The sequence below is a fragment of the Mustelus asterias genome, chromosome 5 (genome assembly GCF_964213995.1).
Source record: "Mustelus asterias chromosome 5, sMusAst1.hap1.1, whole genome shotgun sequence".
Taxonomy (NCBI): domain Eukaryota; kingdom Metazoa; phylum Chordata; class Chondrichthyes; order Carcharhiniformes; family Triakidae; genus Mustelus; species Mustelus asterias.
The window spans coordinates 56,143,917-56,170,498 of record NC_135805.1 but is presented as its reverse complement, the minus strand read 5'-3'; the positions used below and the strand labels follow the sequence as shown (position 1 = coordinate 56,170,498).

At 41.1% G+C, this 26,582-nt stretch overlaps 1 protein-coding gene across 9 annotated transcripts in view; it reads right to left on the bottom strand.

Moving 5' to 3' along the window:
* Positions 1–26,582, bottom strand: part of usp45 (ubiquitin specific peptidase 45) — a 161,280-nt gene that overhangs the window by 28,949 nt on the left and 105,749 nt on the right. For 5 of the 9 annotated variants that reach the window (XM_078212618.1, XM_078212616.1, XM_078212620.1 and 2 more), the window contains 6 exons: positions 16,802–16,889; positions 6,854–6,935; positions 6,413–6,504; positions 4,365–4,421; positions 3,492–3,662; positions 1,602–2,283 (listed from right to left, as the gene is read on the bottom strand). In XM_078212618.1, the coding sequence (XP_078068744.1) occupies positions 1,602–2,283; positions 3,492–3,662; positions 4,365–4,421; positions 6,413–6,504; positions 6,854–6,935; positions 16,802–16,889 (1,172 nt within the window). The remainder of the gene's footprint in view (positions 1–1,601; positions 2,284–3,491; positions 3,663–4,364; positions 4,422–6,412; positions 6,505–6,853; positions 6,936–16,801; positions 16,890–26,582) is intronic. The other 4 variants (XM_078212617.1, XM_078212619.1, XM_078212621.1 and 1 more) reach the window with 1 other exon arrangement.

The following is a 26,582-nucleotide window of genomic DNA, read 5'->3' as shown; positions in this document are numbered from 1 at the left end:
GCTTGCCTCCTGGACTTGCAGAATCTCACTGGCTGTCCTGTCTGGAGACAATACACATCTCTTTAACCTGTGCTTAATGCTCCCTCCACTCACATTGTCTATGTCTTTAAGACCTGGTTGGCTGTAGAGATTCGCATTCTAATCAGTATTCTGTAACTTGATTTCGTGTCTCTGTGCCCTGTTTGAGAGCAGATTTCCACTCCCTCTGACGAAGGATCAGCGCTCTGAAAGCTAATGGCATTTGCTACCAAATAAACCTGTTGGACTTTAACCTGGTGTTGTTAAAACTCTTACTGTGTTTACCCCAGTCCAACGCCGGCATCTCCACATCTTGTCCAAGCATTAACAGAGGATGACATGTAGCATGCCTTTTCTCAGCAGCAGAAACCCAGACAGAATTTATTGGATTCAAAAAATGAACACCCAACAATAGACAATGTATTCTGGAGTTCCAAGAGAAACACGGAAAGAGATTGATGAGACGTTACAAAAGAGTAATTGAAAGATGTAGTGTAGATTGGAAACAAGCAGTAGCCATTTTTATAAATTCTCCAAAACAGATGCAGGAAATTGTAGACCCATTATACGCACAAATAGATGTGCGCACTATATTTTTAAGGAAATTATTTAACTATTGCCTTTTAGGTCTTAAGAAAAGCAGGGAGCTCGCTCTGTTGTCCTGACCAATATTTAACCCTCAGATCAAAACCACAAAAATAGATTATTTGGTCACTATCACATTGTTTTTTTGAGGGAATTTGCTATGGAAATATTGGTTGCCGCTTTTGGGGAAATTTGCTAATTTCTGAATATTGACTTCTGCCTTTCCTACATTACATTTCAGAAGTATTTCATCGGTTGTAAAATGCTTTTGGACATCCTGAGATCAAGAAAGATGGTATATAAATGCAAACTTTTCTTTCCAAAAATTGAAAAATTGCCACTGAACATCATGTGCAACTCTGCTTGTTGGAGATGGCTGTCTTGCCGATGCCACAAATGAGAAGGTGACTGAATTTTTTTAAGAATGTGACTTCTACTTCTCATTTCCACTAATTCCCATCCATTTGTAAAAACAACTTCTCCACCATGGGTATAAAGTGGCTGCAGTGTGTGCTATCTACAGGATGAACTGCAACATCTTGCTATGGCTTCTTTCGCAGCACTTCCCAAACCTGCAAGTTTACCAACTGGAAGGACAAGGGCAGTCGATACATGAGAATAACAGCACCTCCAAGTTTCCCTTCAAATTGCCCTCCAAACCACACATTATTCTGCCTTGGGACATTTCTTCATCACTGGGATAAAACTCCAGAACTTGCCTGAAAGCACTTGTGTGAACAGCTTCAGCACAAAGCCTGTAACAGTTCAAGGCGGTGGTCTGCCACCACTTCTTCCAAGGGAAACGAGGGATAGACCATAAATGTTGGCCTTTCCAGCAATATCGATATCCAGACTATATTTAAAAACTAGCAGGCTAATTTAAATTGTTACTTGCATATGTGCTTGCCACTCTATAAGTACTATGCAACGTACATCCTAAAGTGAGCATCTATAACCAACTTAAATTTTAGGTTATCTGACATCTATATTCCACCCACCTGCTGAATGTGATTTCTTGTGTTGTTTCTGTCTTTTCTCTGTACATTTTTCACATAACAGCTTGTTGTTACCCATGAGGAGATCTACAGATGTGAACTGGCTAAGACAGGACTGGAGAGAACATTCCTTGGGTCTGGCATCATAATTCTGGGACAATGTTTGAAATGCTGAAGCTGTTTTCTTTGAAACTACAGATCTTTCTTTCGTGTCTTGAATGCTGGATGAAATGTAGTCCGTCTCTTCCTCATAAACAGAATCAATTGTTAGACTTTCATTTTTGGTACTGCCAAGGTTGAGTTTTGATACTGCACTGCAAATAGAATCATTACAATTAAACTCTTGCATTAAATTGCCGTTTGACAGTTTGTGGTTGGCAGTTGTCAAATCAAAATTGGAATCAGTGCTGCATCTCAGGGAACCAACTGGTTTTGAAGGACTCTCAGTCTCTGAGGCTTCACTGTCTGCATCATTGCTTCCATCTGACTGATTTCCATCTTTATCACTACCTTCTGACTGACTATTGACTTCTACTAGATTAGGGCAACAAAGTGACAGGTTACGCTCCTCCTCTTGGTGTCCATTAATTTGTTCTGCTGAAGCTCGGCAATTTCTCTCATCATCATCATCATCATCTGTTGATCTCTTTACTTCCTTCACTCTTTGTTTGTTTGCAGGACTCTGCTAGAAGTATAATAAAGATATGTTAGATTATGTTAATACATTAACCTGAAGAAAATCTCTCAGTTTGGACAGAATGTTTGTAGGTGCCCTCCACATATACACAATGGAGCGATTTTTTTTGCTATTAAGATAAATTATGATTGGTCCTGTCAAACACTAAACTGAATGAGTCAGAGTAGCCTATATTTGAGATCAACTGTTAAGAGGACTTTTTACTGGGTCCAATCATGCACAATGAAATTGAAATAGATTTGTAAGGGTTACTTTATCAATATGTTGATAACTTCCGAGAGAGTTTGATATATGCTTCCACAATGCCACTACATGGCATTCATATTTATCGATCATGGGCAAATTTCTGAATGTTCAGCATCAGTAATGCTGTATGTTGGAAATCTCACATAATCTATGTGGTCCTTATTTTCCAAATACTTGAGTGTTTTGTGCATTAAAGTGAAGATTAAGGAAGGGTGTCTAACTCCTCTATGTACTGGGGGCTTGTCCATCATCCTGTCTTTAATTAACAACAATTTCCTCCAGCACAAAAAGCCTGTATCCATAACATAGCAAAAACCCAAGATTTCCTCATACAGAAAGGCGGATTCTCTATACCAAAGATGCAACACCTTCCCACCTATTGCAGCGTAACAGTCTGAAATCTGCAAACTTTGAAGTGGCAACATTTTAAAGTCCTTGGCCTGAAGCTTTGATAAAGGTGGCCCCCTGTTTAGTGAGTCCAGCCTGAGGAACATAAGCATTTGAAGTCAACTTTGTACACACAAAGGATGGAACAGGCAGAAATTTCAAAGGCTGACTCAAAAGAGTTTGACCAATGGCCTGTGTCACAGATATCTGAAAATTAACAGACTTTATTAAAATTCTAAAGGTATTATGAATCTGCCTACCTGACATGGAAATTCACATAGTACGGCATATATCAATAATTGTGTAGACTCAAACATATCCTGCAGGATTTGTGTATTCATTTTAATACTAGTAAAGTCTGTGGGCTGATGATCTCTATGCCTGAAACGTACTCATGACAAGTGGAACTCTGCACTGGGAGCACTAATTTGTGTTAACTGCTCCAATTAAAAAGCTCAGAAATGCAAATATTCAAGAATTCAATTAGTTAATAGATAATATGATCTTGTTAAATATAGTTATATGGTAGTCTCTCAAAATTGAAAAAAAATGCATATCCTTACCATAGACTTTGGTGAAATTGGTTTCTTACAACTCTTTGGTTTATATTTGATTTGGGTTATAGGTGTAGCAGAGGTGCCCTGCTTACTTGAAGCCAAGATATTTTCTTCAACGTCTGTATCTTTTGCTTTCTGATTTTTATTTATTTTCCCTGATGGTATGGGTTTGGCTGCCTTATCGGTTATAAAAGAAAAACATATATAAAATCATTCCTTGCACTGTGAAAGCAAACAATTAACATGTTTTAATGTGCAGAATTATTACTACACAAATGTTATATATGAATTGCTCAAAGTTTAGAATCTGTCACATACTGACATTCAAATTGCATTAGCCAGTATATCAAATACAGGTAAAATACTAAATTTAGCACCAAGACTTATTTTAGAAAAATGTAAACATATACTTTTTAGGTCAATACACCACTTATAACGGAAAAACTGTGGGGTACATAGTTCTTCTACAAGTGAGGAAAACCCACTGATAAGGCTGCCAAACTCAGACAACAGCAGCCACACAGTAAATGAGATGGTGCCACTACCTCTGACTCCGACGAGAAAGAGGGTGATCCACATGTGGCTTTGGAGGAACAATTATCCATTGATTCAAAGAACAATGGAGGAAGAATTGGTTGCACTTCCTGACCATTGGCAGGTTAATTGGTTTGGTCAACCTGTATAAGTCTCCGAAACTGTTTTTGTTATGTCTACAACTGGCTACCATTAGCAAGTCAAGAATATTTGATTATTGCTTGAAGAAGAAAGCATGTATTCCACTGTTTCCATTACAAACTGTGTAGATAAAATGATCAAAAAAATGCCTATGGGTGATATATTCTACATTCATTTTGCACATAAAAACAAAATTTTTCTTACCCTTTCTTCAATAATGGGAAGTGAAAGGTCAATAAATGGCTCTTTAACAGTTGAAATCTGAAATAAGATCATTTTAAAGATCAGAAATACTGAAAATCTAAGCTCATAATGCAGAAATGTCTTCCATTAAAAATATCTGAGATGTAATTAAAATGTTGAATTTAAATGAAGTAAATATCCTTGTAAAAGGATTTTGGGCACAATGTTACAAAATAAATTCTAAATGTTATAAAAGTCTGAAAAAGAGTGTGTTTCAGACCTATCTTTTTGCAGCAGGTTGCCAAAGCAATCTTATGACACTCTCACCTTTTTGGACAGAGCTGCAATTCTCACTAGTTTGGAGGGGTGAGGGGAATCTAAGCTCGCCAGTGAAGCCAACTGCGGACTGCTTGGGGTGCCACTGTACAGGTGCCTTGATCTCCCAGTGAATTGGGAGACCTCCTGCCATCACCCGCCTCATGGATATCGGCACCCCCCCCCCCACCACATCCAATCATCGGCAGCAGTGTAACCCCCCCGCTCCCCTGCACACCAACCTCTCTTCCCCTCCCCCCCCCCCCCCCCCCCCCCCCCCGGAAGGCACCAGGGGTTGCCGCTACTGGTTATCAGGAGCCACCTAATGAGTCCCCTATCATGACCCTCTTGGCAGCCCATCCCCTCCGCAGCCTCCCGCCTTGTTGGTGTTTCTCCCCCCCCCCCCATCTGCCTGGTGAGCAGTGCCAGGGAGCCTGGTGGACACAGCAAGGGGGCTCAATGGGCACTGTTAGGCTGGCACTGTCTGATGGGCACTACTCAGGGGCTTCAATGGCCTCTAATCCCCCTGGCAAGGGGCCAGCAGGCGAAGACCAGTTGTGATTCTTGCCATTGTGAGGTCCAATTAGCAAGAAGTTGGTGAGGTCATAAATGGCTGTGCCGAATGCGTTAATGTCATGCGGTTACACTGCGTGTGGCATGAAAACAGATGCAAACCTGGTTTTTTGCTCGCCGCACAATCTTAGTGGCTCGCCGAGCCAATCAACCAGCCTTTGGTTCAAATTAACATGAAAAATTATGATACTTTATTCTAGATTTAATTTACAATTAGAGATTGTTCATTTTTCACACATTTTCAAGAAATTAGTCTAAGATATTTTTTGATGTTATATTTCTTTCCACTATAAAAGATATATATAAAACTTGAAAACCTACAAACCTTAACCAGGGTACCATGATCTAAAGATTCAAGGATTTTTTGTACATTTTAAAATGAAAATGTGTTAGAAGCCAGATTTTGAATGAAACTGTAAAAATACAACTGTAAATTACAAAATAGATTTTACCCCATTTTGGTGAGTTACAAGCTCTTCCTCATTTTCACATTTTAATTCTATTCTGGTGTCACTTCTGTGCCATCTGTTGTGAATCTGTGGAATTCCCTGCCCAGTGAAGCAGTTGAGGCTACTTCATTGAATGTTGTTAAGGCAAGGATAGATAAATTTTTTGAACAGTAAAGGAATTAAGGGTCATGGTGAACGGGCGGGTAAGTGGAGTTGAGTCCAGGAAAAGATCAGCCACGATCTTATTGAATGGCGGAGCAGACTCGAGGGGCCAGGTGGCCTACTCCTGCTCCTAGTTCTTATGTTCTTATGATTATTTGGCTTTGATTATTGCAGGCAATTCCCTATTGTAAAGGTGCTATATAAGCCCAAGTTGTCACTGTTGCTGCAACTGTTATGCACCTGGGTGCCAGTTGCTATTTGGTGTTCCCCATTCCAGGCAGTAATAAAGTTCTTCTGCAACTTTTCCCCATAGAAATTGTATCTCCAGAAGATGTTTAGGTGGATGACAAAAGGATACGCAAGCACTTACTTCTCCACAAGAAACCATCACCACCACATAAGCAGTGGTATACATAGACTCCTTTCAAGAAAATTACAGAGCAACTTTATATTTTGCATATCATACATTTGGTTGTATTCGATTTTTGATTGAGATTAGATGGGGGGGAAAGTTGAAATACAGTAATATTCTTTTACAACAAAATCTCACGCAACAAAGTAAATACTTACATGTGAGCATTCTTCACACATGATAGTATTGATCAGTTCTCCAACAAAAATCTGGTCGATAAAATTCATTTTCACACCTTCTCTGCCATAAACTGTAACATCATATTTAATAGTCAAATACTTGCTCATTTAATTCTCATTCGCAGCTTCTCTTACAAATATCTTTCTTTATTTTGAAGACTCAAAAGCATTCTGTTTACTGCACCATAATATCCAGATGCTATATCCTCAAAAGCAACGTTGTAAATATAAACTAAATTATTAATTTCCATTATTTGTTGAAATATGTAATGGTTAATAATTGTGATTTTTCAAAAATATAACCAACCCTACTCAATGCAATCAGCATGTGACAAATTTCAGCTGAAAGATGTAGCCTGGCAAATTTAGACTAATATAAATCCACTAGATGGCAGCCTTAAGCCATATATAAATCCCTACCTTTCACTTTTTGTTTTGTCTCCTCATCAGCACTTTTGACTGTTGGGCTATTGAAGGCTTTCAAAATAGCACTCTGTATTCGCTGCATCACAAAATAAAACATAGCATCTATGAGTATAGAACTTATATTTCACAGGTACTAAATTATAGCATAGCTGAGAACATTTGATAAATCATAGATCCAAATATTCCAGTCAGCAGTGATGCTGGACTCTCGCCACAGGCTGTAAAGATTATTACCTTGTTCCATTTTTGCAGCCTGGTCTTCCTGTCACTGCTGCAGCAGCCATCCATGGAGAGCAATGGCAAAGAGGAATAGTGGTGAGACCACGCTCCTTTTTTAAAAAAAAACAGTACCTACTTCCATATTCACGTGAGCTTCTAAAGGTCTGCAGGATTTTAGTGGGTGTGAGGGGAGTGGGGGCATGGGAACAGGGATATGGGATTTGGGGAGATAGGTAGCCGTTGGGGTATGGATAGTGGGGGGGGGGGGGGTCTGGATAGCAAGAGGGAGATGTGCAATGAGAGGATCAGCAATGTGAGAATGGATAGTTGAGGGAGAAGGTGGGCAGTCAGTGTGTGTGTGTGTTGGATGTAGACTCCGTTGTCAATCACAGACCTATGCAAGAAATTAACAGCAGGACAATACTAAATATCTAGGTAAGTATTGTGCAACAGGCTCAGGTCTCTAATACTGAGATCAGTATTAGACACATCTCAGGAGGGGCTCAAACAGCACAAATCTGCCTATCAGAATTTTTTATTTCCGAGGCAATTATCGCACGTGGGTGTGAGACAGGTTTTCAATATTCATCGCTTTTGCATCGGAAGATCCAGCCCAACATGCAGTCATTATGTCATTTAGGACACTTGAAGGTAAAGCCTAAGGACATTTAAACCATGAAAACAAAATACACAAGCTACCAAAATTGGGGCCAGCATTATAGTAAAAGTTATACAGACCCATCACTTCCAATCTCCATGGTATTGTAACCATCATAATCAGTAGGGGTTAAATCCCCACCTAAGGATTGCATGGCAGTTGCCAGGAAGCTCAAACTTCCATTGGGCAATCACCTTGCAATGGTGGCCATCCAGTACTTCAATTTAAATTGCAATCTTCTGATGGTTCCAATTGTCCTACCCAAGAAAGGTTAGAAGAATTAAAACCACTTCTAACTCCCAGGTAACTTTATTTTTGACCCGCCTACCCCCACGACTACCCTCCCGAACCCACAGGATCCCCCAACTACCCACCTACATCCTGACCATTCCCCTAATCCCCTAACACTCCCTCCCAACTATTCTCACCCCTGACCATCTGTCCCTCCCTCCCACCACAAATGACCATCTGACCTACTTTACTCCACCTCCCACCCCCTGACCATCCTGCCTTCCACCACCTGCCCATTTATCTTACATACTAACTTCAGCTTTGGTTTGTCAAAATGCTGGACCTTTTAAAATTACGTGTTTTATGGCTAGTTCAGTAAAAAAGGGGACGCATCTTCCTTTTGTCCAATTCTCCTGCACGTGATTGGGGGGATTCCTGGACAGCTGCCCTGTACTTTCCACCCCAGCCCAAGTCAGACAGCCAGGTGAGAAAAATGCAGCTAGTTTTGGGTGTAAGTAAATAGGAATGCAGTGGCAATTCAACTGTGACTGCCACTCCATGGATGTTACGGGCCATAGTTCTCTTACAATCACATTTAGTTAGATTCCACTGATGGTTAAGATGCTCTCTTTAGCAATGTATTTTTTCATTTGCATCCAAAAATAGAACACCAATGGTACTTTAGCTGGTGTTAAGGCATTTAAAATAGACAGGTTGGCGAAGTATAAATAAAAAGACAAATTGTGAATGCTGGAACAGAAAAATTATATGCAGGTGTTTTACAGATCAGTCAGCATCTGCAAAAACAATGGACAGTTTATGTTCCTTGCATCTTCTAATCTCCTTTTCATCTTCTCAATTATGGTTCTTATATTAGTCAAGGAATACAGCATTCAGCCGGCCATTTGGTCCATTGTGTCTGTGCCAGATTTAATTTTCAGGATTATGGTATAAAATGTACAGCAGAGAAATCTACCATTTAACTCAACTGGTCCATGCCAGTTTATGGTCCATGCAAGGCTACTCCTCACCCATAATTAAATTAACTCTTTCTCCTGAAATTCCATATTGGATTTATTAGCTACTACCTTAGATTTATGGCCCCTACTTTTGGATTTCCCTACAAATGGGAGCATTTTCCCTGTGTACCTATCAGAGCTTTCCGCATTCATAAACACCACCATCAGGTTACCTTTCAGTCTTCCCTTTTCTACAGGTGAGAGCTCCAGACTGGTTGCTCATTATTGTTTATGCCTCTTTTTAAGTTTCAGTTTACTTTTAATTTCTCAACTGATCCATTGAGATAGTGGCATAGTGGTATTGTCAATTGACTGGTAATCCAGAGATCCAGGGTAATGTTCTGCGGACCAGGGTTCGAATCCCACCATGGCAGATGGCGAAATTTGAATTCAACAAAAATCTGGAATTAAAAATCTAGAGACAACCATGAATTGATTCACAAATGCCCCTTAGGGAAAAAAAAATCTATATTCTTACCCAGTCTGGCCTACATGTGACTCTAGATCTACAGTAACGTGGATGACTCTGAATTACCCTCAATTCAAATGCAATTAGCGATGGGCAATACATGCCAACAATGCCAATGAATAAAAAAAATCTTTGTTTTATACCTCTGTTTTACTTTCGATCCATCTCATGTTTGAAGATCTTTAATCTCTTAAATTTTAATTTGGGCCAAATCCCTCTGGCTCTCCACCTTAAGAGCCTCCTTAATCTATTCACTCCAGCTAATATCTCCTTCTTTTATTCAACATCTTTTTTATAATACATATTTGAAGTGAATTGGAACATACACAAATGCTAGTTTTTATTATGCTGCAGATGCTAGAAATCTGATTTGATATGTTGTGGAGAGAATAATTTCAGGTCCAAAAACAACCACTCCTGAAGTCTCGTTCGTCTTTTAACCTCTTGCTCTCCTTCCTCAAGCAAGATGTCAAGCATAATTGGTTCCAATGTGGAATATGATGTTTGGTCAGCGTTTTTCTGCATGTGTTATGATGTCCTTCACTTTGCCACTATGAAGCAACATATCATTTGGACTCCTGGTAAAAACTGCAAAAAAGGCCATTTATTCCTGACTACAGAATTTCCACATCACTACAAATTTCCTATGCTTCTAAGTCTGCTCGTCTTTCAGGATCATCAGAGATCTCAAAGTGTTTTACAGCAATGGAGATAAACGTAGTCACTGTTGTAATGTAGAAAACGCAGCAACCAATTTGTACATAGAAACCTTCAGCAAACAGCAACATGGTAATGCCAGATAATCTGTCTTTGTGATGTTGATTGAGGGATAATCATTGGTCAGCATGCCAGGGCCAATTCCCCTGCTTTCCTTCAAAATAGCACCATGGAAACTTCCGAAGGTGGGCATCTATCTCCAATTGGAGAGGGAAAGCTTGATCAGGGAGAGTCAGCATGGCTTCGTCAGAGAGAGGTCATGCCTAACAAATTTTATTGACTTTTTTGAGGAGGTGACCAGGTGTGTAGATGAGGGTAGTGCAGTTGATGTAGTTTATATGGATTTCAGCAAAGCCTTCGACAAGGTCCCATGTGGAAGACTTATAAAGACGACAAATTCACTTGGGATAACGGGGAACTTGATAAAGTGGATTCAAAATTGGCTCAGTTGTAGGAGACAGGGGGATGACAGAAGGCAGTGTTCAGTGGCATGCCACAGGGATCTGTGTTGGGTACCCTATTAGTCATTTATATAAATGACATTGATGATTATGTTGGGGGGGGTGGGGGGGGGGGGGGTGGTAGGATTAGTAAGTTTGCAGATGACACAAATATTGGACAGGTGGTTAACAGTGTTTTGGGCTACAAGAAGATATAGACGGAATGTCAAAAAGGGGGGGGGGGGGTAAGTGGCAGATGGAATTTAACCCTGAAAAGCGTGAGGTGATACATTTTGGAAGGAGTAATTTGACAAGAGAGTACTCAATGAATGGTAGGATACTAGGAAGTTCTGTGGAACAAAGGGACCTTGGTGTGTTTGTCCACAGATCTCAGAATGCAGAAGGGCATGTTAATAGGGTGCTGAAAAAGGAATATGGGACACTTGCCTTTATTAATCGAGGCATAGATTACAAAATCAGGAAAGTCATGTTGGAGTTGTACAAAACTTTGGTGAGGCCACGGCTGGAGTACTGTGCGCAGTTCTGGTCACCACATTATTGGAAGGATGTGATTGCACTGGAGGGGGTGCAGAGGAGGCTCACCAGGATGCTGCCTGGGATGGAAAATTTAAGTTATGAAGAAAGGTTGAGTAAGTTTGGGTTGTTTTCGTTGGAGCAGAGAAGACCGAGGGGCGACCTGATTGAGGTGTGCAAGATTATGAGAGACATGGACACAGTGGATAAGGAACAGCTGGAGGTTTAGGGGGGGATGCGAGGAAAAATATTTTTACCCAGAAGGTGATGACAGTCTGGAATGTACTGCCTGGGAGGGTGGTTGAGGTGGGTTGCCTTACATCCTTTAAAAGGTATCTGGATGAACACTTGCCACATCATAACATTCAGGACTATGGCCCAGGTGCTGGCAGATGGGATTAGGTGGGAGTTCAGGTGTTTCTAATGTGTCGGTGCAGACTTGAAGGGCCGAAAGGCCTCTTCTGCGATGTATGGTTCTATGATTCTGTGATACACCCACCTGACAGAGTCATCATCATCATCTCAATCGAAAGATGGCATCTCTGACAGCACCGCACTCCCTCAGTACTGCACTGGAGTATTAGCCTTGACTTTTGTGTTTAAAGTCCAGGAGTGAGACTTGAACCCACAACCTTTTAACTCAGGGGTGAAAGTGCTACTAACTGAGCCACGACTGACCCCTAAAACCAGATAGTGCCTTATGATGCTACAACATGGTCAAGGCCATCATTTTTGGAGTTGCTGTTCATCTCATCTTTGTAACTTTGCTTGCCTCAACTTTTTCTTCACTAAAAGTACACGACCGTCATCTCCAGACTTGATTACTTGAAATGTTCTGCTTGCCAGCCTTCCACCTTCTCGCCTATAAGAACTTCAACTCATCCAAAACTCTACTCTATTACACCACATGTCACATGCCTTGGCGGCCCCATTGGCTCCTGGTCTCTCAATGCCTCAAATATAAAATTCTCACCCTCCCCATTTCCCAAATTCTCCAACTTTTGCCAGCCTTACAATTCCTTATTCCCATATTCTCAGTTACTCTGGCTATCCTCCTATTTACCCCTCCCCTTTCACCCCATTGCTAGCATTCATGTGTCCGGTCCCATGTTTTGGAATTCCTCTCAAACTTCTCCGTCCCTCTACCTTTCTTTTGAGACCATTCTTCAAACTCACCTTTCACTTTGCTTTAGATCAACTCTTCCAATCACTCCCCAATCAGCTTAAAGTTATTTTTTATCCTTATGGAAATGTTTTAGGATATTTTTCTATACCAAAAGAATAGTATAGTGCAGGTGACTGGAGGTAGGAGGGAAGCTGATGAAGTTAGCTCCCAAACAATATACTTAACGAGATAAGATCAGCAAGAGAGGAGAATCAATTAGTTGGGGATTACTGCTCTTCAGGAGATTACAACAAGAGCCATGAAGAACCATATGGAAAATGCCGAGATAGTCCCAGAGGGTGCCAGTGGTCTTGCTCAAATGGGCTTAAAGATTGAGGCAAAAGCTAGAGAGAAGGAAAGCACATCAGTAGTATTGACAGGTTGAGATTAAGGGGAAGTACATGAGAGGGAAAAGTGAGAAGTTACATAACAGTGAGAGGAAGGGGGGGATGAGAGAAACAAAGCATATGAGAGATTTTAAAAATGAGATAAAAATGATGGGCTGTCGTCTGGGGCAGGAGCCAAATGCACATGGAATTTAATATTCACATGCTTCTCACCGTCAGTTTTATAGGTGGAAGCATCATTTGCAATTTTGACCTCAGATCAAGTGAAACAGATATTCCTTCTGTCAACTGAATGTCATGAGTGTAAGGATGGGCATGGTTATGCACAAGACTTCATTGATGCTTTTAACCAATTATTCTCAGATGTGAATATTACATTCACAATGTGGTGGTTCAGTTATGAATAAAAATTAACCAATATATTCTCAAACTTGTTGCGATTATATATCACTGTTAATTAAGAAATCCTTAGTAAAAGTAGAAATCTGCAAGCTCAAAATTTCTGAGCTATTTAGTTTTCCATGGAACAGAAGCTCCTTGTTTAATCAATTCTAAGGGCGTGATTTTCCAGTCCCACCTATCACAGGACCAGAAATTCCTGCCCAGATGTCAAAATCGGCATTAGCTTTTAAAGGATTGAATCAAGAATTTCAAAAACACTTCAAATGTCAAGGGCTAACAGTAAAATGACGAGTTTAAAAATTACACAGCTTAGCTCTTAAGAAAAAAAAAATCTCCTGTATTTATGGCACTCTTTTGGAATCACATATTAAAACTGAACTATATGCCCCAAAACAAATGGTGTACAGACACGCCTTTAAAAAAAAGTTGTGTGGTATACAAATGAACCTGTTTGTTGCCCTACTTTTATGCAGTGCTGGCCCATTTGAGAATATGACCTGGTCAGTGAGTTTGTTTTCCATTTGCCGTTTTCACCCTATGACCAACAATATAGTCGCACTAGCAGTCAATTGGTAATTGCTCAGCTGAGTACCCCTAAATAGGTTAAGGACTATCAACAGCCCCTTTTGTGAAGCTTTGTGCATTGAACCATTTATTTAGGTCAAACAAAGACATCATCCCTGCATGGTCAGGGTGCTAGTGACAGTGGTGAAAGACATTAATCAATTAGCAGCAGGCTTCAACTATTTCGAAGCCTTTGCACTAACCAATCTATTGCAAATTATATTGGAAAAAATTGCCCTGCAGGACTTGTCGATTGTCATCCTCCCATCTTTATATTCCCTCCCCCTCTGCTCCAACACAAAAAACAAGTTGCAACTGTGATCTCGAGAAGCGGGTGTATGTATACAGCTCAAGAATAAAGTATCTGAACTATAAAAGGTTACAATAATCAGTTTTACCCCTTACACTGCATTTCTTAGAAGACAAACACAGTCATCAAGTTTGAAGGGTTTTGTTAAGCTCACTAGCAAGGATAATTCATGCACATTACAACATATCCTTCATGGGGTTTTCTAAACAGCCTGAACAAGAGAATGTTCGTGGTGGTAATCCTGCTAAAGGATTCTGGTGGCAGGCACATCGCTGCAGGCTCTCTCCCGCTCTCGACACCACATGGTTATGACACTCCACAACAATAACTCGATTAACAGCTGTGGTGTTCCCAGGACAGACAATGCTGCGCTGCTCGGGTACCCGCGGTTCTGACTGGCACAACTGTCACTGCTGTGCAGTTTGAATAGATCCATAGACCTGCCAGTCTAATTTTGTCACACCGTCTAGAACCCTTCAAGTCATTGCTATGTCTCTGCCTAGTAGCTGTGTCCCTCACTACTCTGCCCAAGGATATAAAATGACAGTCAAAAATAATTTACAGTTTAAATTGAGAACAGACTTCACTATATGATACAAGGCATTATCAACCATAGGCGCCACACGATACATGATGTATTAATAGGAAATTATTACAATTACAAACAATTTGAATGCAATGTAACCTTGCTATATATTCTTTTACGTCTAATAAACATTATACTGACAAAGGGCTTCACAATAATGCCAAGGATTATTTTAAGTCTATTTTCCTCATTTGCCTCACCCGTTAAGATTTCCTGTGCCACTGCCATACTGAGATAGCAGGCAGAAGTCCCACTTAAAGATTTCTGCACAGTATCTCCAAATTGGTCAATGGAAATGAATCAAAAATTACATAGGTTAACTCTCTGAGTTTTCTCTTATTCATTCAAGAAAGTAATTTTCTTAGCACACTGCCACTGAACTCTTCCACTATTGGAAACTCTTGATGCTGCCAAACGAAGAGAAACAACTCATTGTGATACTTTAGCACACCAATGCATTGCATTCTTTAAACTAAAACTATTGAAGAGTTTATATAATAGGAAGATTCTGCATTGTATTCCATTGTTTTGAAAAAGCTATAGTTAAAATAGAGTAATTCTGTCCTTCCCTGAAGTCTATATTAAGACCTAGATACAACATCTCCAGGACCAGACCACGTTGAGTGACCTGGAAATTAGTCAGAACATGGAGGCTTTATTACTGGTGCTAATCAAATTGTATATGGTTTGGACATTAGCAGATACTTAGAAACCAGGTGTGTAAGCAGTATCAGTATTATATTCATGGATGACTGCCAACCGTAGATTATCAGGTTTTATGACCAGTTAATTCAACATTTTAATTTTAGGAGGTTTTATAAATTATTCACATGGAAAGTGAACCATGCTAGTTGAAAGTATTGTTTCTCACATCAACTTTATTTCTGGCAAGAAGTTCAAATTTCATAATTGAAGAATAAATTAAACATATACAATCTTCTAAGCTTCAAGATTGACCAAGAGACACATTTCACATTTTAAATTCAAATATATTGCAGCTTAACAGACTAAGAAATGAACTCTTGGAGGATGTTTAACTCCTTATGGTCTGGTTCCAACTTTTAAGCACTGTGTTGCTTTTTGGCTTGTGCAAACGAATAATTTTAGCCTATATATTCATCTAAATTGCAGTTCTTCTACCCTTCAGATGAGCTAGAAAAAGGTTTTTAAGCATCTTACATGATGTTCACTAAACAATATACCATAGAACTCATTGTCCAGTATAGTGCCAATACAAGGGCACAGACATATGAGCATAGGAGCCTTGATCTGCTGACAAAAACCGCCTTTTTTGTCACAACACAAAAACGTTAAATGAAACAATATTTACAAATCAGCATTTTCTTTTCTTCCAAATTCAGTTTTTTTTAAAAATCACTACGAAACCTATAATTAAATTTTATTCCTTCAAGGAAGATTTTCCAAAATTCAGAGTAAACAATTCATCCTGGCCCAGCTAAATTTCAACTTAATACTTCTCTACACCATCAATCTGGTCCATTGCTCCAGGTCTAACTTTATTAGCATATTTGACCTGTTGAGGAATAATGGGGATATCTAAAGACAAATTCTGCCCTGTGCATGTGCTGAAGATACACAGGCAAGCTTAAGTAACATAGAAAATAAGTTACTTCAGGAGTTGGCAGACAACAGCCGTACCATCTAGAAATACTGATCGGTAAATATAGACTTCTTTAAAAATGTATTAATACATAGGATGTTGGCTTCACTGGCAAGGGGGCCAGCATTTGTTGTCCATTCCTAAATACCCTTGAGAAGTTGGTGGTGAGACACTTCTTGTCCCACTGCAGTCCTAGTGCTGTTGGTACACACCCCAAAAAAAGACTTGCATTTATAAAGTCACTTTCATGACCTCCAGATGTATCAAAACGTTTTACAGCCTATTAAGAACTGTTGAAGTGCAGCCACTCTTAGTAATGTGGGAAACGCGGCAGCCAATTTCCGTATAGCAAACACTTAAACAGTAGTGTGAGAACAACCAGATAATCTGGCTTTTTCATAATGCTGACTGAGCAACCAATTTGTTATTTTATTACCACAATGCAAAATCAGTTAAGTCCTCACTGAATTAGCATCTACATCCTTTTCAATCAAAAGAAACCTGCTGCTGTCAAACAAGGATAGGGGAGCCTTTTGATCTCTCCTCACCTGGTCATCATTACATGGAAATATCAGTACAATGTGAATGAGAGAGTTTTTAACTGCTCTGCACTTCTATTTTAGAAAAGGACTCAACGTTAGAAGAAATTAATGCAATTACCTTAGTTTCTTCAATCCGCATGGCATCCAACAAATAGTGAAGCAATTCCTGGCTGTCCTGCTGCTGGAACCCTCTGAAACGCGGTGCTCTGTTGGGCAAAGTGGAACAACCAAATCAAGCAAAATAACTCTAATGCTGTCATACTGTTTTCAAAATTTTTGATTTTTATAATTGCTTTAACAAAAGAAATAAGAACAGAAAGTATGATGTTAAAGTGGAGACTGAATTACATCAACACATTCCTTCTCTATTCACCACCTTCAATCCTCGCTTACATCTGAAGACTTACTGAGTACTCATTTCTCATGCACAATGCCACAGTATTTCAAACTGGACTACCAAAAAATTTTCAATTTCTTTTATCTAGATTCTAAAGAGAAAGGGCGTGAAATGTCATCTGGAAAGATTGGTGGATAATATCAGTCCACAACACTTTCCCCCCACTGGAAGTAATTTACAGCTGTCCACTAGTGGTGAAACATTAAATAGTTGCTGGTCAGCCTCCTCTACATTCAAAGCAATGCCTAATAAAATTCAGGCAATAGGCGAAGTTAGTTTAATACCTGTTGCAAAGTTTGCTCAATTTTCTGGGTGCTTCTTGCTCAACCAATACAATTTGGGGTCTTTGCTTTAATTGGACATTAAGATAGCATTTCAGTTGCTTTAATTAATATTACTTATTAAAATTAGAACTCAAAATCTGTTGTGAATGAGGCTGGATTGTCTAATATACATCAGTAGCAGCTCAATATACAATAAATGCTCACTGCTACATGAAGCTTAGTCGGCATTTAAAGATTGAAACAACTTACATTAATTTAGTACCTTCAATGTACACGGTGCGTCATAGACGAATTACAAAGCAAAATTTGACTCCCACAATGCCATGAGGGAGGAGTTCCAAGATTTTGACCCAGTGACAATGAAGAAACAGTGATTTATTTGCAAGTTAGGGCGGTGTATGGTTTGGAGAGCAACTCCCAGGTGGTGATGTTCTCGCATATCTATTTTCCTTTTCCCTTTCGATGATATAGCTTAACACACATTTTCAAATTTTGTATCCTTTCCGACTCGAGAATTGAAGTCACTGAGGAGAATCAGCTGGTTTCCCGTTGGGATGCAGACAGCAATTGGTCGAGGCTGGAGTAGAATGCTTCTTTTGTCTCAGCTGTTGCATCTAGGGTTCGGGGCATAGGCACTGACAATTGCAATGTGCTGTTTTTGGGTGTGAACCGTAGGGTCATGAGGCATTCATTGAGACATCTGACCAATTTGTTTTAATGGCAAAGCAGACCTCATGGAGACAACGTTCTTCTTCTGTTTTGCCTTTCCAGAAGGTGGTGTATTCACCACCTTGTTCTTTAAGTTGGCCTTCTCCTGCCAGTCATGTTTCAGTCAGGGCAGCAATGTCAACATTGTGGCACCTGAGTTCCTAGGCTATGATATGGAAAGTTCAGGCCTGTTGCTGTTGTCCGTAAGATCCTGTTGTTTCAGGTCCCAAAGTTCATTTGGGTGGGAGGGGTGGGGTTGGGGTGGAAAAAGCCTCTGCGTGGATTCTTTAAAAGTGGGGTGGGCACCAACCTCCTCAGAAGCCAAACACAGGACACGGTGGACAGAGTACCCTTCGTCGTCCAGTACTTCCCGGAGCGGAGAAGCCACGGCATCTCCTCCGGAGCCTTCAACATGTCATTGATGAAGACGAACATCTCGCCAAGGCCATCCCCACACCACCACTTCTTGCCTTCAAACAACCGCACAACCTCAAACAGACCATTGTCCGCAGCAAACTACCCAGCCTTCAGGAGAACAGTGACCACGACACCACACAATCCTGCCACAGCAACCTCTGCAAGACGTGCCGGATCATCGACACAGATGCCATCATCTCACGTGAGAACACCATCCACCAGGTACATGGTACATACTCTTGCAACTCGGCCAACGTTGTCTACCTGATACGCTGCAGGAAAGGATGTCCCGAGGCATGGTACATTGGGGAAACCATGCAGACGCTGCGACAACGGATGAATGAACACCGCTCGACAATCACCAGGCAAGACTGTTCTCTTCCTGTTGGGGAGCACTTCAGCGGTCACGGGCATTCGGCCTCTGATATTCGGGTAAGCGTTCTCCAAGGCGGCCTTCACGACACACGACGGCGCAGAGTCACTGAGCAGAAACTGATAGCCAAGTTCCGCACACATGAGCACGGCCTCAACCGGGATATTGGGTTCATGTCACACTATTTGTAATCCCCACAGCTTGTCTGGACTTGCAGAGTCTCACTGGCTGTCCTGTCTGGAGACAATACACATCTCTTTAGCCTGTCTTGATGCTCTCTCCACTCACATTGTTTGTATCTTAAAGACTTGAATAGTTGTAAGTATTCGCATTCCAACCATTATTCATGTAAATTGAGTTTGTGTCTTTATATACCCTGTTTGTGAACAGAATTCCCACTCACCTGAAGAAGGGACTTAAGGCTCCGAAAGCTTGTGTGGCTTTTATGACCAAATAAACCTGTTGGACTTTAACCTGGTGTTGTTAAACTTCTTACTGTGTTTACCCCAGTCCAACGCCGGCATCTCCACATCAGACTCAGTGACACAGAAGGGTCCATGGGTTTAGCAGCACTGTGCTGTCCATTAAGACCAGCTTGGCATGGAGATGAAGGGCAGGAGCCGGCCTACCCTGGCAGAGTGGTGTCCAGCACAGCGGAAGCAGTGCAGCACTATGACAGGTAGCCTTTGCTGCGCTCACCTCAAAATCTCTGGTGAATGAGGGCCACCTTGTGCACAGCACTCTATCAATTGGCTTTGACACAACATTATTTCCTGCTGGCATGACTCGAGATTGAAAGGCCTGATGAGATGTCGGCAGACAGCTGTTTTAGTGAGCGTTCATGGGATACAAATGCCATTAATGCCACCTGCCAGCTGAATGACCATCCTGCCATTAACCCACTCTTGGGAGAATTGCAATATGATTTTACGCCAGTGGGTTTCTAGCTTTTTGGCTCCCACCAGATTCTCTACATCCACCCATCACCAAACCCACTGCAAGTAGGTTGGGAGAATTCCACCCAGTGCTCCACTTCCACCAACATTATAGGCAGCGAGTTCCAGATCATTACCACTCCTTGCGCAAAACAGTTCTTCCTTTCATCTCCCATGCATCTCTTGCCCAAAAACCTAAATCTGTGCCCCCTCATACTTGTAACTTCAACTAAATGGGAAGAGCTTTTCTTTGTCTATTTTATCTAAATCTGTCACAATCTTGTGCACCTCTATGAGATCCCATTTGCTCGAATCTAATCTTGTGGCTAAAATCCCCAGACGCATTCTGGTAAATCTCCTCTGTAGCTTTTCAAGGACCCTCACATCCTTCCTGCAATTCCTCTGCTCTATCCTATTTCTATACTCATCAGCACTTGGCACTGGGAATAATCCAGACATTACTACCTTTGCTAGTCTCCCTACTAGGGCCCTAAGATCTGCCTGCAGGACCTTCATCCTTCTTTCTATATTGTTGGTACCGACATGGACTACAACCTCTGACTATTCACGCTGCTCACTTGGAGAGCTCTGCAGCTGCTTTGATCCTGGCACCAGGAAGGCAACATGCTCTCCTAGAACCCGTCTGCAGTCGCAAAAGTGCTGGTCTGCCATTTAGTAATAAAATTCCCTGTCACTATTGCTTTCTCAATCTTCCTTCTGCCACCCTGTATAGCTGAGCTCCTGTGATGGTGCAGTCTGGTCTTTGGCTGCACACCCGAAAGGAAACAACATGCCAATCAGCATTCAGAACTAAATTCAGCGAGATGCACTCAAGGGCGACCTACACTATCTTCCTCGTCCTTGTTGTCTGTCTGGTGTTCACTCATCATGTAACAAAATAATTGGCTTCACATCTCCTGTACAATTGGATCAATATTCATTTCCTCAACATCACCAAAGGCAGTATATGCAAGATAGACTCAAAATGATGTCGGCAACACCTTCCCTTTTACAAGACCAACAAAGTTGTGGGAACTCCAAGCACATGATTTGGATAAGATCCAATATCTTGAGAATTCTCAAATACCATAGTGAGTACGCCATTTCCAGAAAGGCTGCAGTCATACACTTACTACTGTTTGCATTTTAGCATTGGACAATGCATTTCTTTTTAAAGCAACTAAAAGTAGTAACATTTCAAACAACTGTAAAGTAGCTGGATGTTAATGAACTTTAAAATTCCATGAGAAAAATTCCAGAGAATGCATCATTTGAAAGCCCTTTCATTATAAAATACATAGATAACCGACCGTTAAATATATACACTCTTTTCTCCTTGAAAACTTGCTGCAAGCAAGATCATTGCTGTAGCCGAGGACATGAGGATGGTTGGTTGAATACAACATTCACAGATGTGCTGACATATGGAAGCCAGTGCCAAAGCACTACAACCTGTTGTACAGTGCCAGCAGTATCATGACAGAACAGGTCGAACTGCTGTTAATAGCAGAAACTGTCTCAAATGTGAAGGTATGCTTTTAACAAGGCAATTTATCTTTTCTTGTTATGAAACTAAAACTGGCTCAAAGGTTGCAATGCTGACCCATAATACTCAGTTTCAAGCCATCAATCATTTTCTCTGAAAAGCAATGCAAAATCACTAATGGTTCACTTAAACAAGAGCCAGTACTTCGGACTGGGTTTAGCGTGTTGCCAAATTATTCTTTTAGGAAGCCATAAAATATATAATCTTGCATCACAGGAGAAGAATATTTTCCATCATAGCTACTGAGCTATCAAACTTGCAGTATGTACAAATAAATTGGCAAATGAATTTCAGCATAGATAAATTAGATTTATAACATTTTGACAAGAAAAAAATAGGGCGCATATTATTTAGAAAATAAGAATCTAAATGGGGCAAAGAAGAAAGGAATCTAGAAGCGCTAATAATACACAAACTAGAAAGTAAGGAAACCTGCACTGAACCTTGGTCAGAACACACCTGAAGTACTGCGTACATTTTTGGCTGCCAAATTGCAAAACTATATAGAGGCACTAGAGAGGGGCAAAAAAAATTTAGGAGGTTGATACCAGCAATGTGGGGGTATACCCACCAGGAGAGAATGAACAGGCTGGTCCTCTTTCCTCATGAAAGGAGGCGGCAGAAGGGTGACTTAACAGTGGTCTTTAAAATTATGGAAGGTATGATGGAATAGACACAGGTAGAACGTTTCCACTCATGAAAAAGAGCAAAGCTAACAACCCTCAAAAAGATAGAAGGGAATAGAGGGTTGATAGAATTAGGCAAGACAGGAAGAGATTTGAGTGGAGCACAAACTGGTTGAGCCGAATGGCCTGTTTCTATGCTATATAACCTCCCCCGCACCATTTCCTTTGAAAAAATATTTTTTAATTATTTATTTTGATATCATAGCAAAACAAACGGTCATCCATTTGTGTCAAAGTCACAAATGATACACTGTCTGATTGTGATAAAGGTAAACTTTTCCTCCACCCACAGGGTACCGAGACAGGCATCAAAATGCAGGAATAAAGGGCGAGACCCTCAGCAGAGAGTTGACATGCGGAGGACCACCTGCAAGAACCAGGGTCTCTTGAGGCTCAGCCCATTATGACAGGTTACTGCTGACATCTGCATCTTCATGCTGAAAGACTGCCTTCTCAGTAGATCAGGAGTATATGCATTGCCAGTGGCTGGCAAAGTGTCACTGGAGGCCCACCCTCACCTGCATCCCACAACACTCTCTGACTCTTGCCAAATTGTGACCTCTTCCACAAGAATAAAGCAAGGGAATAGGAGCCTTAGGAATGGTTTGTGCTCAGGCGTGCATTGGACAACATTTGTGCACTGTGAGGCATGGGTGCAGAGAGTAAGAGGTTGAGGGCCATTGAGAATGTTGGCTGCTCAGATGGGCATGTGAAGCACTGCAGAGAGAGAGAGAGAGAATCAGTGTGACAGTAAAGTGTTTGACCTGAGACACAACATGCAGGAGAATACTAAGAGTATGACGCTTAGCACCTGGCAGTGTCATTGGACTAACCTGTCATGCCCTCCTGAGGTCCTTGTTCACTATACCCAAGTTAGAAGGACACTACTGCTGTTCACTTCCTCAGTCACTTCCAACCTTGCTTGGTTGAAGAAGGTGTACTCTCTGTGCCTCCTGTCCTTAGGAAAGTTCCCCATGCACAGTCCATCAGCCCCTCAAGTGGGCTTCTAGGCAAGAATGGATGGCTCGGGCCAGCCTTGCTAGGTTTCCTCACCACATTTGTGGGTGCTGCAGCCAAAGAAAATCAAGTCATGTTGAGCATTGCTGAAGTATGCCATGGCACCTTTAATTAGAAATCTTTTCTGACAAAATGAAAAATAATTCTGCAAGAACCACTAACTGGTCAGGCAGTCTGGATTGGTTTGCTCTGCTAAAGAACAACTGCGGAAATCGGATTTGAGAGCCGAAAATGGTCCTGACTTGGGAAAATTCAGCCTACTGTCTCTCAACTGCAACTTCTGGTGTACAAGTGGAGCAATTTCTCCTCAATTTCCCACATCAGACTTCTGTTCACCTGAAAAGCACTGCTGATTAGTAGTGGAATGCTTAATGTTATATGTTTAAAATCTCTGCTCATTAGGAACTGGATTGAGACTGCCCATGAAATCAAAGACTTGGGCAGTAAAGGGGATACCAGTTTGTTCACAAATGAGTGGTCCCATTACTACCTCGATTTCTTATTTAAATATTTACACATACCTTTTAAAGCAATAACAGATTTTGCTTCAATTTCTGTCTTGTATGTCAGTTCATATCCTAAAAAATATTCTTCTTGTGGTGATCTGAATCTTCTGCTGACTAATTACTGACTGGTGAGTAGTAGTTTTTCTCCTACTTGTATTACAAAAATCCTCAATTTTGAACACTATTAGATGTACTTTTACCCTTTTGTAGTGAAATGATAGGTTGAGTATCAATTTGTAAATCCTTCAAAAATATACTAACAGCAGATAGTAACAACGGGATAGATTCCTGGTCAGCCATAAGCTGGAAAGAAAATTGGAGCCTCTATCATCTCTACTCATAGCTCTGGACGACAGCATGCATGTAAATGTACTGGCAGGTTTGCTCAGTTGGCTGGTCAGTGTGGGTCAAATTACTGCCAAATGCGTAGGGTTTGACATTTCATATCTGTTTCAAGTACCTCATTAGCTGTGAAAGGTGCCAAATAAAACTTTTATTTTTTTCTTTTCTCTTTCTCCCTTGAATCAAATGGCCATGGACATAAAGCCAGCAGGTGGAAAACCTGCCTCAGGCCTGCCTCTGCACTGATTAGTCAAAGTTGATGTTAGAGTCATAGTCATAGAGTCATATTGCAGAAAAGGCCTTTCGGCCTATTAAGTCTGCACTAACAATATCTACCACTAAAGGCATGCTAATCCCATTTTCCTGAACTTGTCCCATATCCTTGAAATTATGACATTTCAAGTGCTCAACCAAATATTTTTTTAAAGGTTGTAAGGTTTCCAGCCTTGCTTACCTTCCCAGGCAGTGCATTCCAGATTCCCACAAACCTCTGAGTGAAAAAGCTTTTGCTCATATCCCGTCTGAATCTTCTGCCCCTTACCCCAAAACTATGCCCCCGTGTGATTGACCCCTCAACCAAGGGGAACGGCTGCCCCCTATTCACCCTATCCATACCCCTCATAATCTTATACACCTCAATCATGCCCCACCCTCAGCCTTCTCTGCTCTAAAGAAAACAATCCAAGCCTATCTAGTCTCCCCTTATAGCTCAAATGCTCCCTCCCAGGCAACATCCTGGTGAATCTCCTCTGTGCCCTTCTAGTGCTATCACATCCTTCCTATGGTGGGGTGACCAGAACTGCACAGTACTCCAGCTGTGGCCTAACCAATGCTCTGTACAACTCCAACATTACCCCCTTACTCTTATACTCTATCCCATGACTGATGAAAGCAAGTGTCCCATATGCCTTCTTAATTATCCTATTCACATGCTCTGCTGACTTCAAGGATCTGTGAATAACTACCCCAAGATCCTTCTGAGCTTCCCAGTGTCCTGCCATTCATTAAATACTCCCCTGTTGTGCTTCATCTTCCAAAGTGCATCACCTCACACTTATCAGAGTTAAATACCATCTGCTATAATAATGGCAAAATACTGCGGATGCTGGAATCTGAAACAAAAACAGAAAATGCCGGAAAATCTCAGCAGGTCTGACAATATCTAGAGAGAGAGAATAGAGCCAAGGTTTCGGTCTGAATGACCCTAAATACCATCTGCCAATGCTCTGCCTATCTGGTCAACCTATCTATATCTTCCTGTAATCTACAACCATCTTCTTCACCATTAACTATAATAGTTAACTATTAACTATAACAGCTACACAGTGGGAAGAAACCTTGGTGGAATCATGCAGCTATGCCATATGGGTAGAACTCAGAGACAGGAGTGGTGCATCACATTGTTGGGGTTGTACTACAGACCTCCCAACAGCCAGCGTGAAGAGGAGGAATTGATATGTCAGCAGATTATGAGAAGATGTGAAAATAACAGGGTTGGTGAGATGGGCGATTTTAACTTCCCAAGATGGACTGGGATTCCTTTAGTGCCAGGGGCTAGGACGGGGCAGAGTTTATTCAGCATGTCCAAGAGTGCTTTGAGGCAATATGTAGATAGTCCAACTCAGGAAGGGGCTATCTTAGACCTGGTTCAGGGAAACAAGCCCGGACAGGTGTCTCAGTGTGGGACCATTTTGGGAACAGTGATCACAATTCTATAAGTTTCAAGTTATTTGTAGAAAAGAATAGAAGTTCTCAGAGTGAAAGTACAAAACTGGGGGAAGGCTAACTACAACAGTATTTGACAGGAGCTAGGGAATGTAGACTAGGGGTGGCTGTTTGAGAGTAAATCCACATCCAATATATGGGAATCTTTTAAAAGTTGGTTGTTAACAATTCAGAACAAGTATGTCCCTGTAAAAATGAAGGATAAAGATGGCAAGATTTGGGAACCCTGGATGACAAGAGAGATTGTGAGCTTGGTGAAAAAAAAGGAGGTATACATAAATTTCAGGAAATTGAAAACAGATAAAGCTCTTGAGGAATACAAAGATAGCAGGAAACAGCTTAAACAACAACTTAGGAGGGCAAAAAGGGGCCATGAAATATCCTTGGCAGGCAGGATTAAGGAGAATTCCAAGACTTTTTATGTGTATATAAGGAGGAAGAGGGTAGCTAAGGAAAGGGTAGGTCCACTCAAGGGCAGTGGAAGGAATGTGTGTGTGGAGCCTGATGAGGTGGGTGAGGTCCTTAACGAGTACTTTGCATCAGTATTCACAAAGGAGAAGGATGTGGCGGATGGTGAATGTAGAAAGGAGGATGTTGACATTCTAGGAGATGTTGAGATAAAAAGGGAGGAGGCATTGGAGGTTTCAAAAAACATTAAGGTGAACAAGTCCCCAGAGCCAGACAGGGTCTATCCCAGAGTACTGAGAGAGGAGAGGGAAGAAATTGCTGAGGCCTTGGTCAAAATCTTTGCATCCTCTTTAGCCACGGGCGAGGTACCTAAGGATTGGAGAGTAGCTAACATTATCTCTTCTGCTCTTCTTAAACAGAGGAACAATCTGGGAAATTACAGGCCTGTGAACCTTGCATTTTTGCTGGGGAAATTATTGGAGAAGAATCTTAGGGACAGGATGTACTCGCGTCTGGAAGAGGATAGGCTTATTAGTGATACACTGCATGGTTTTG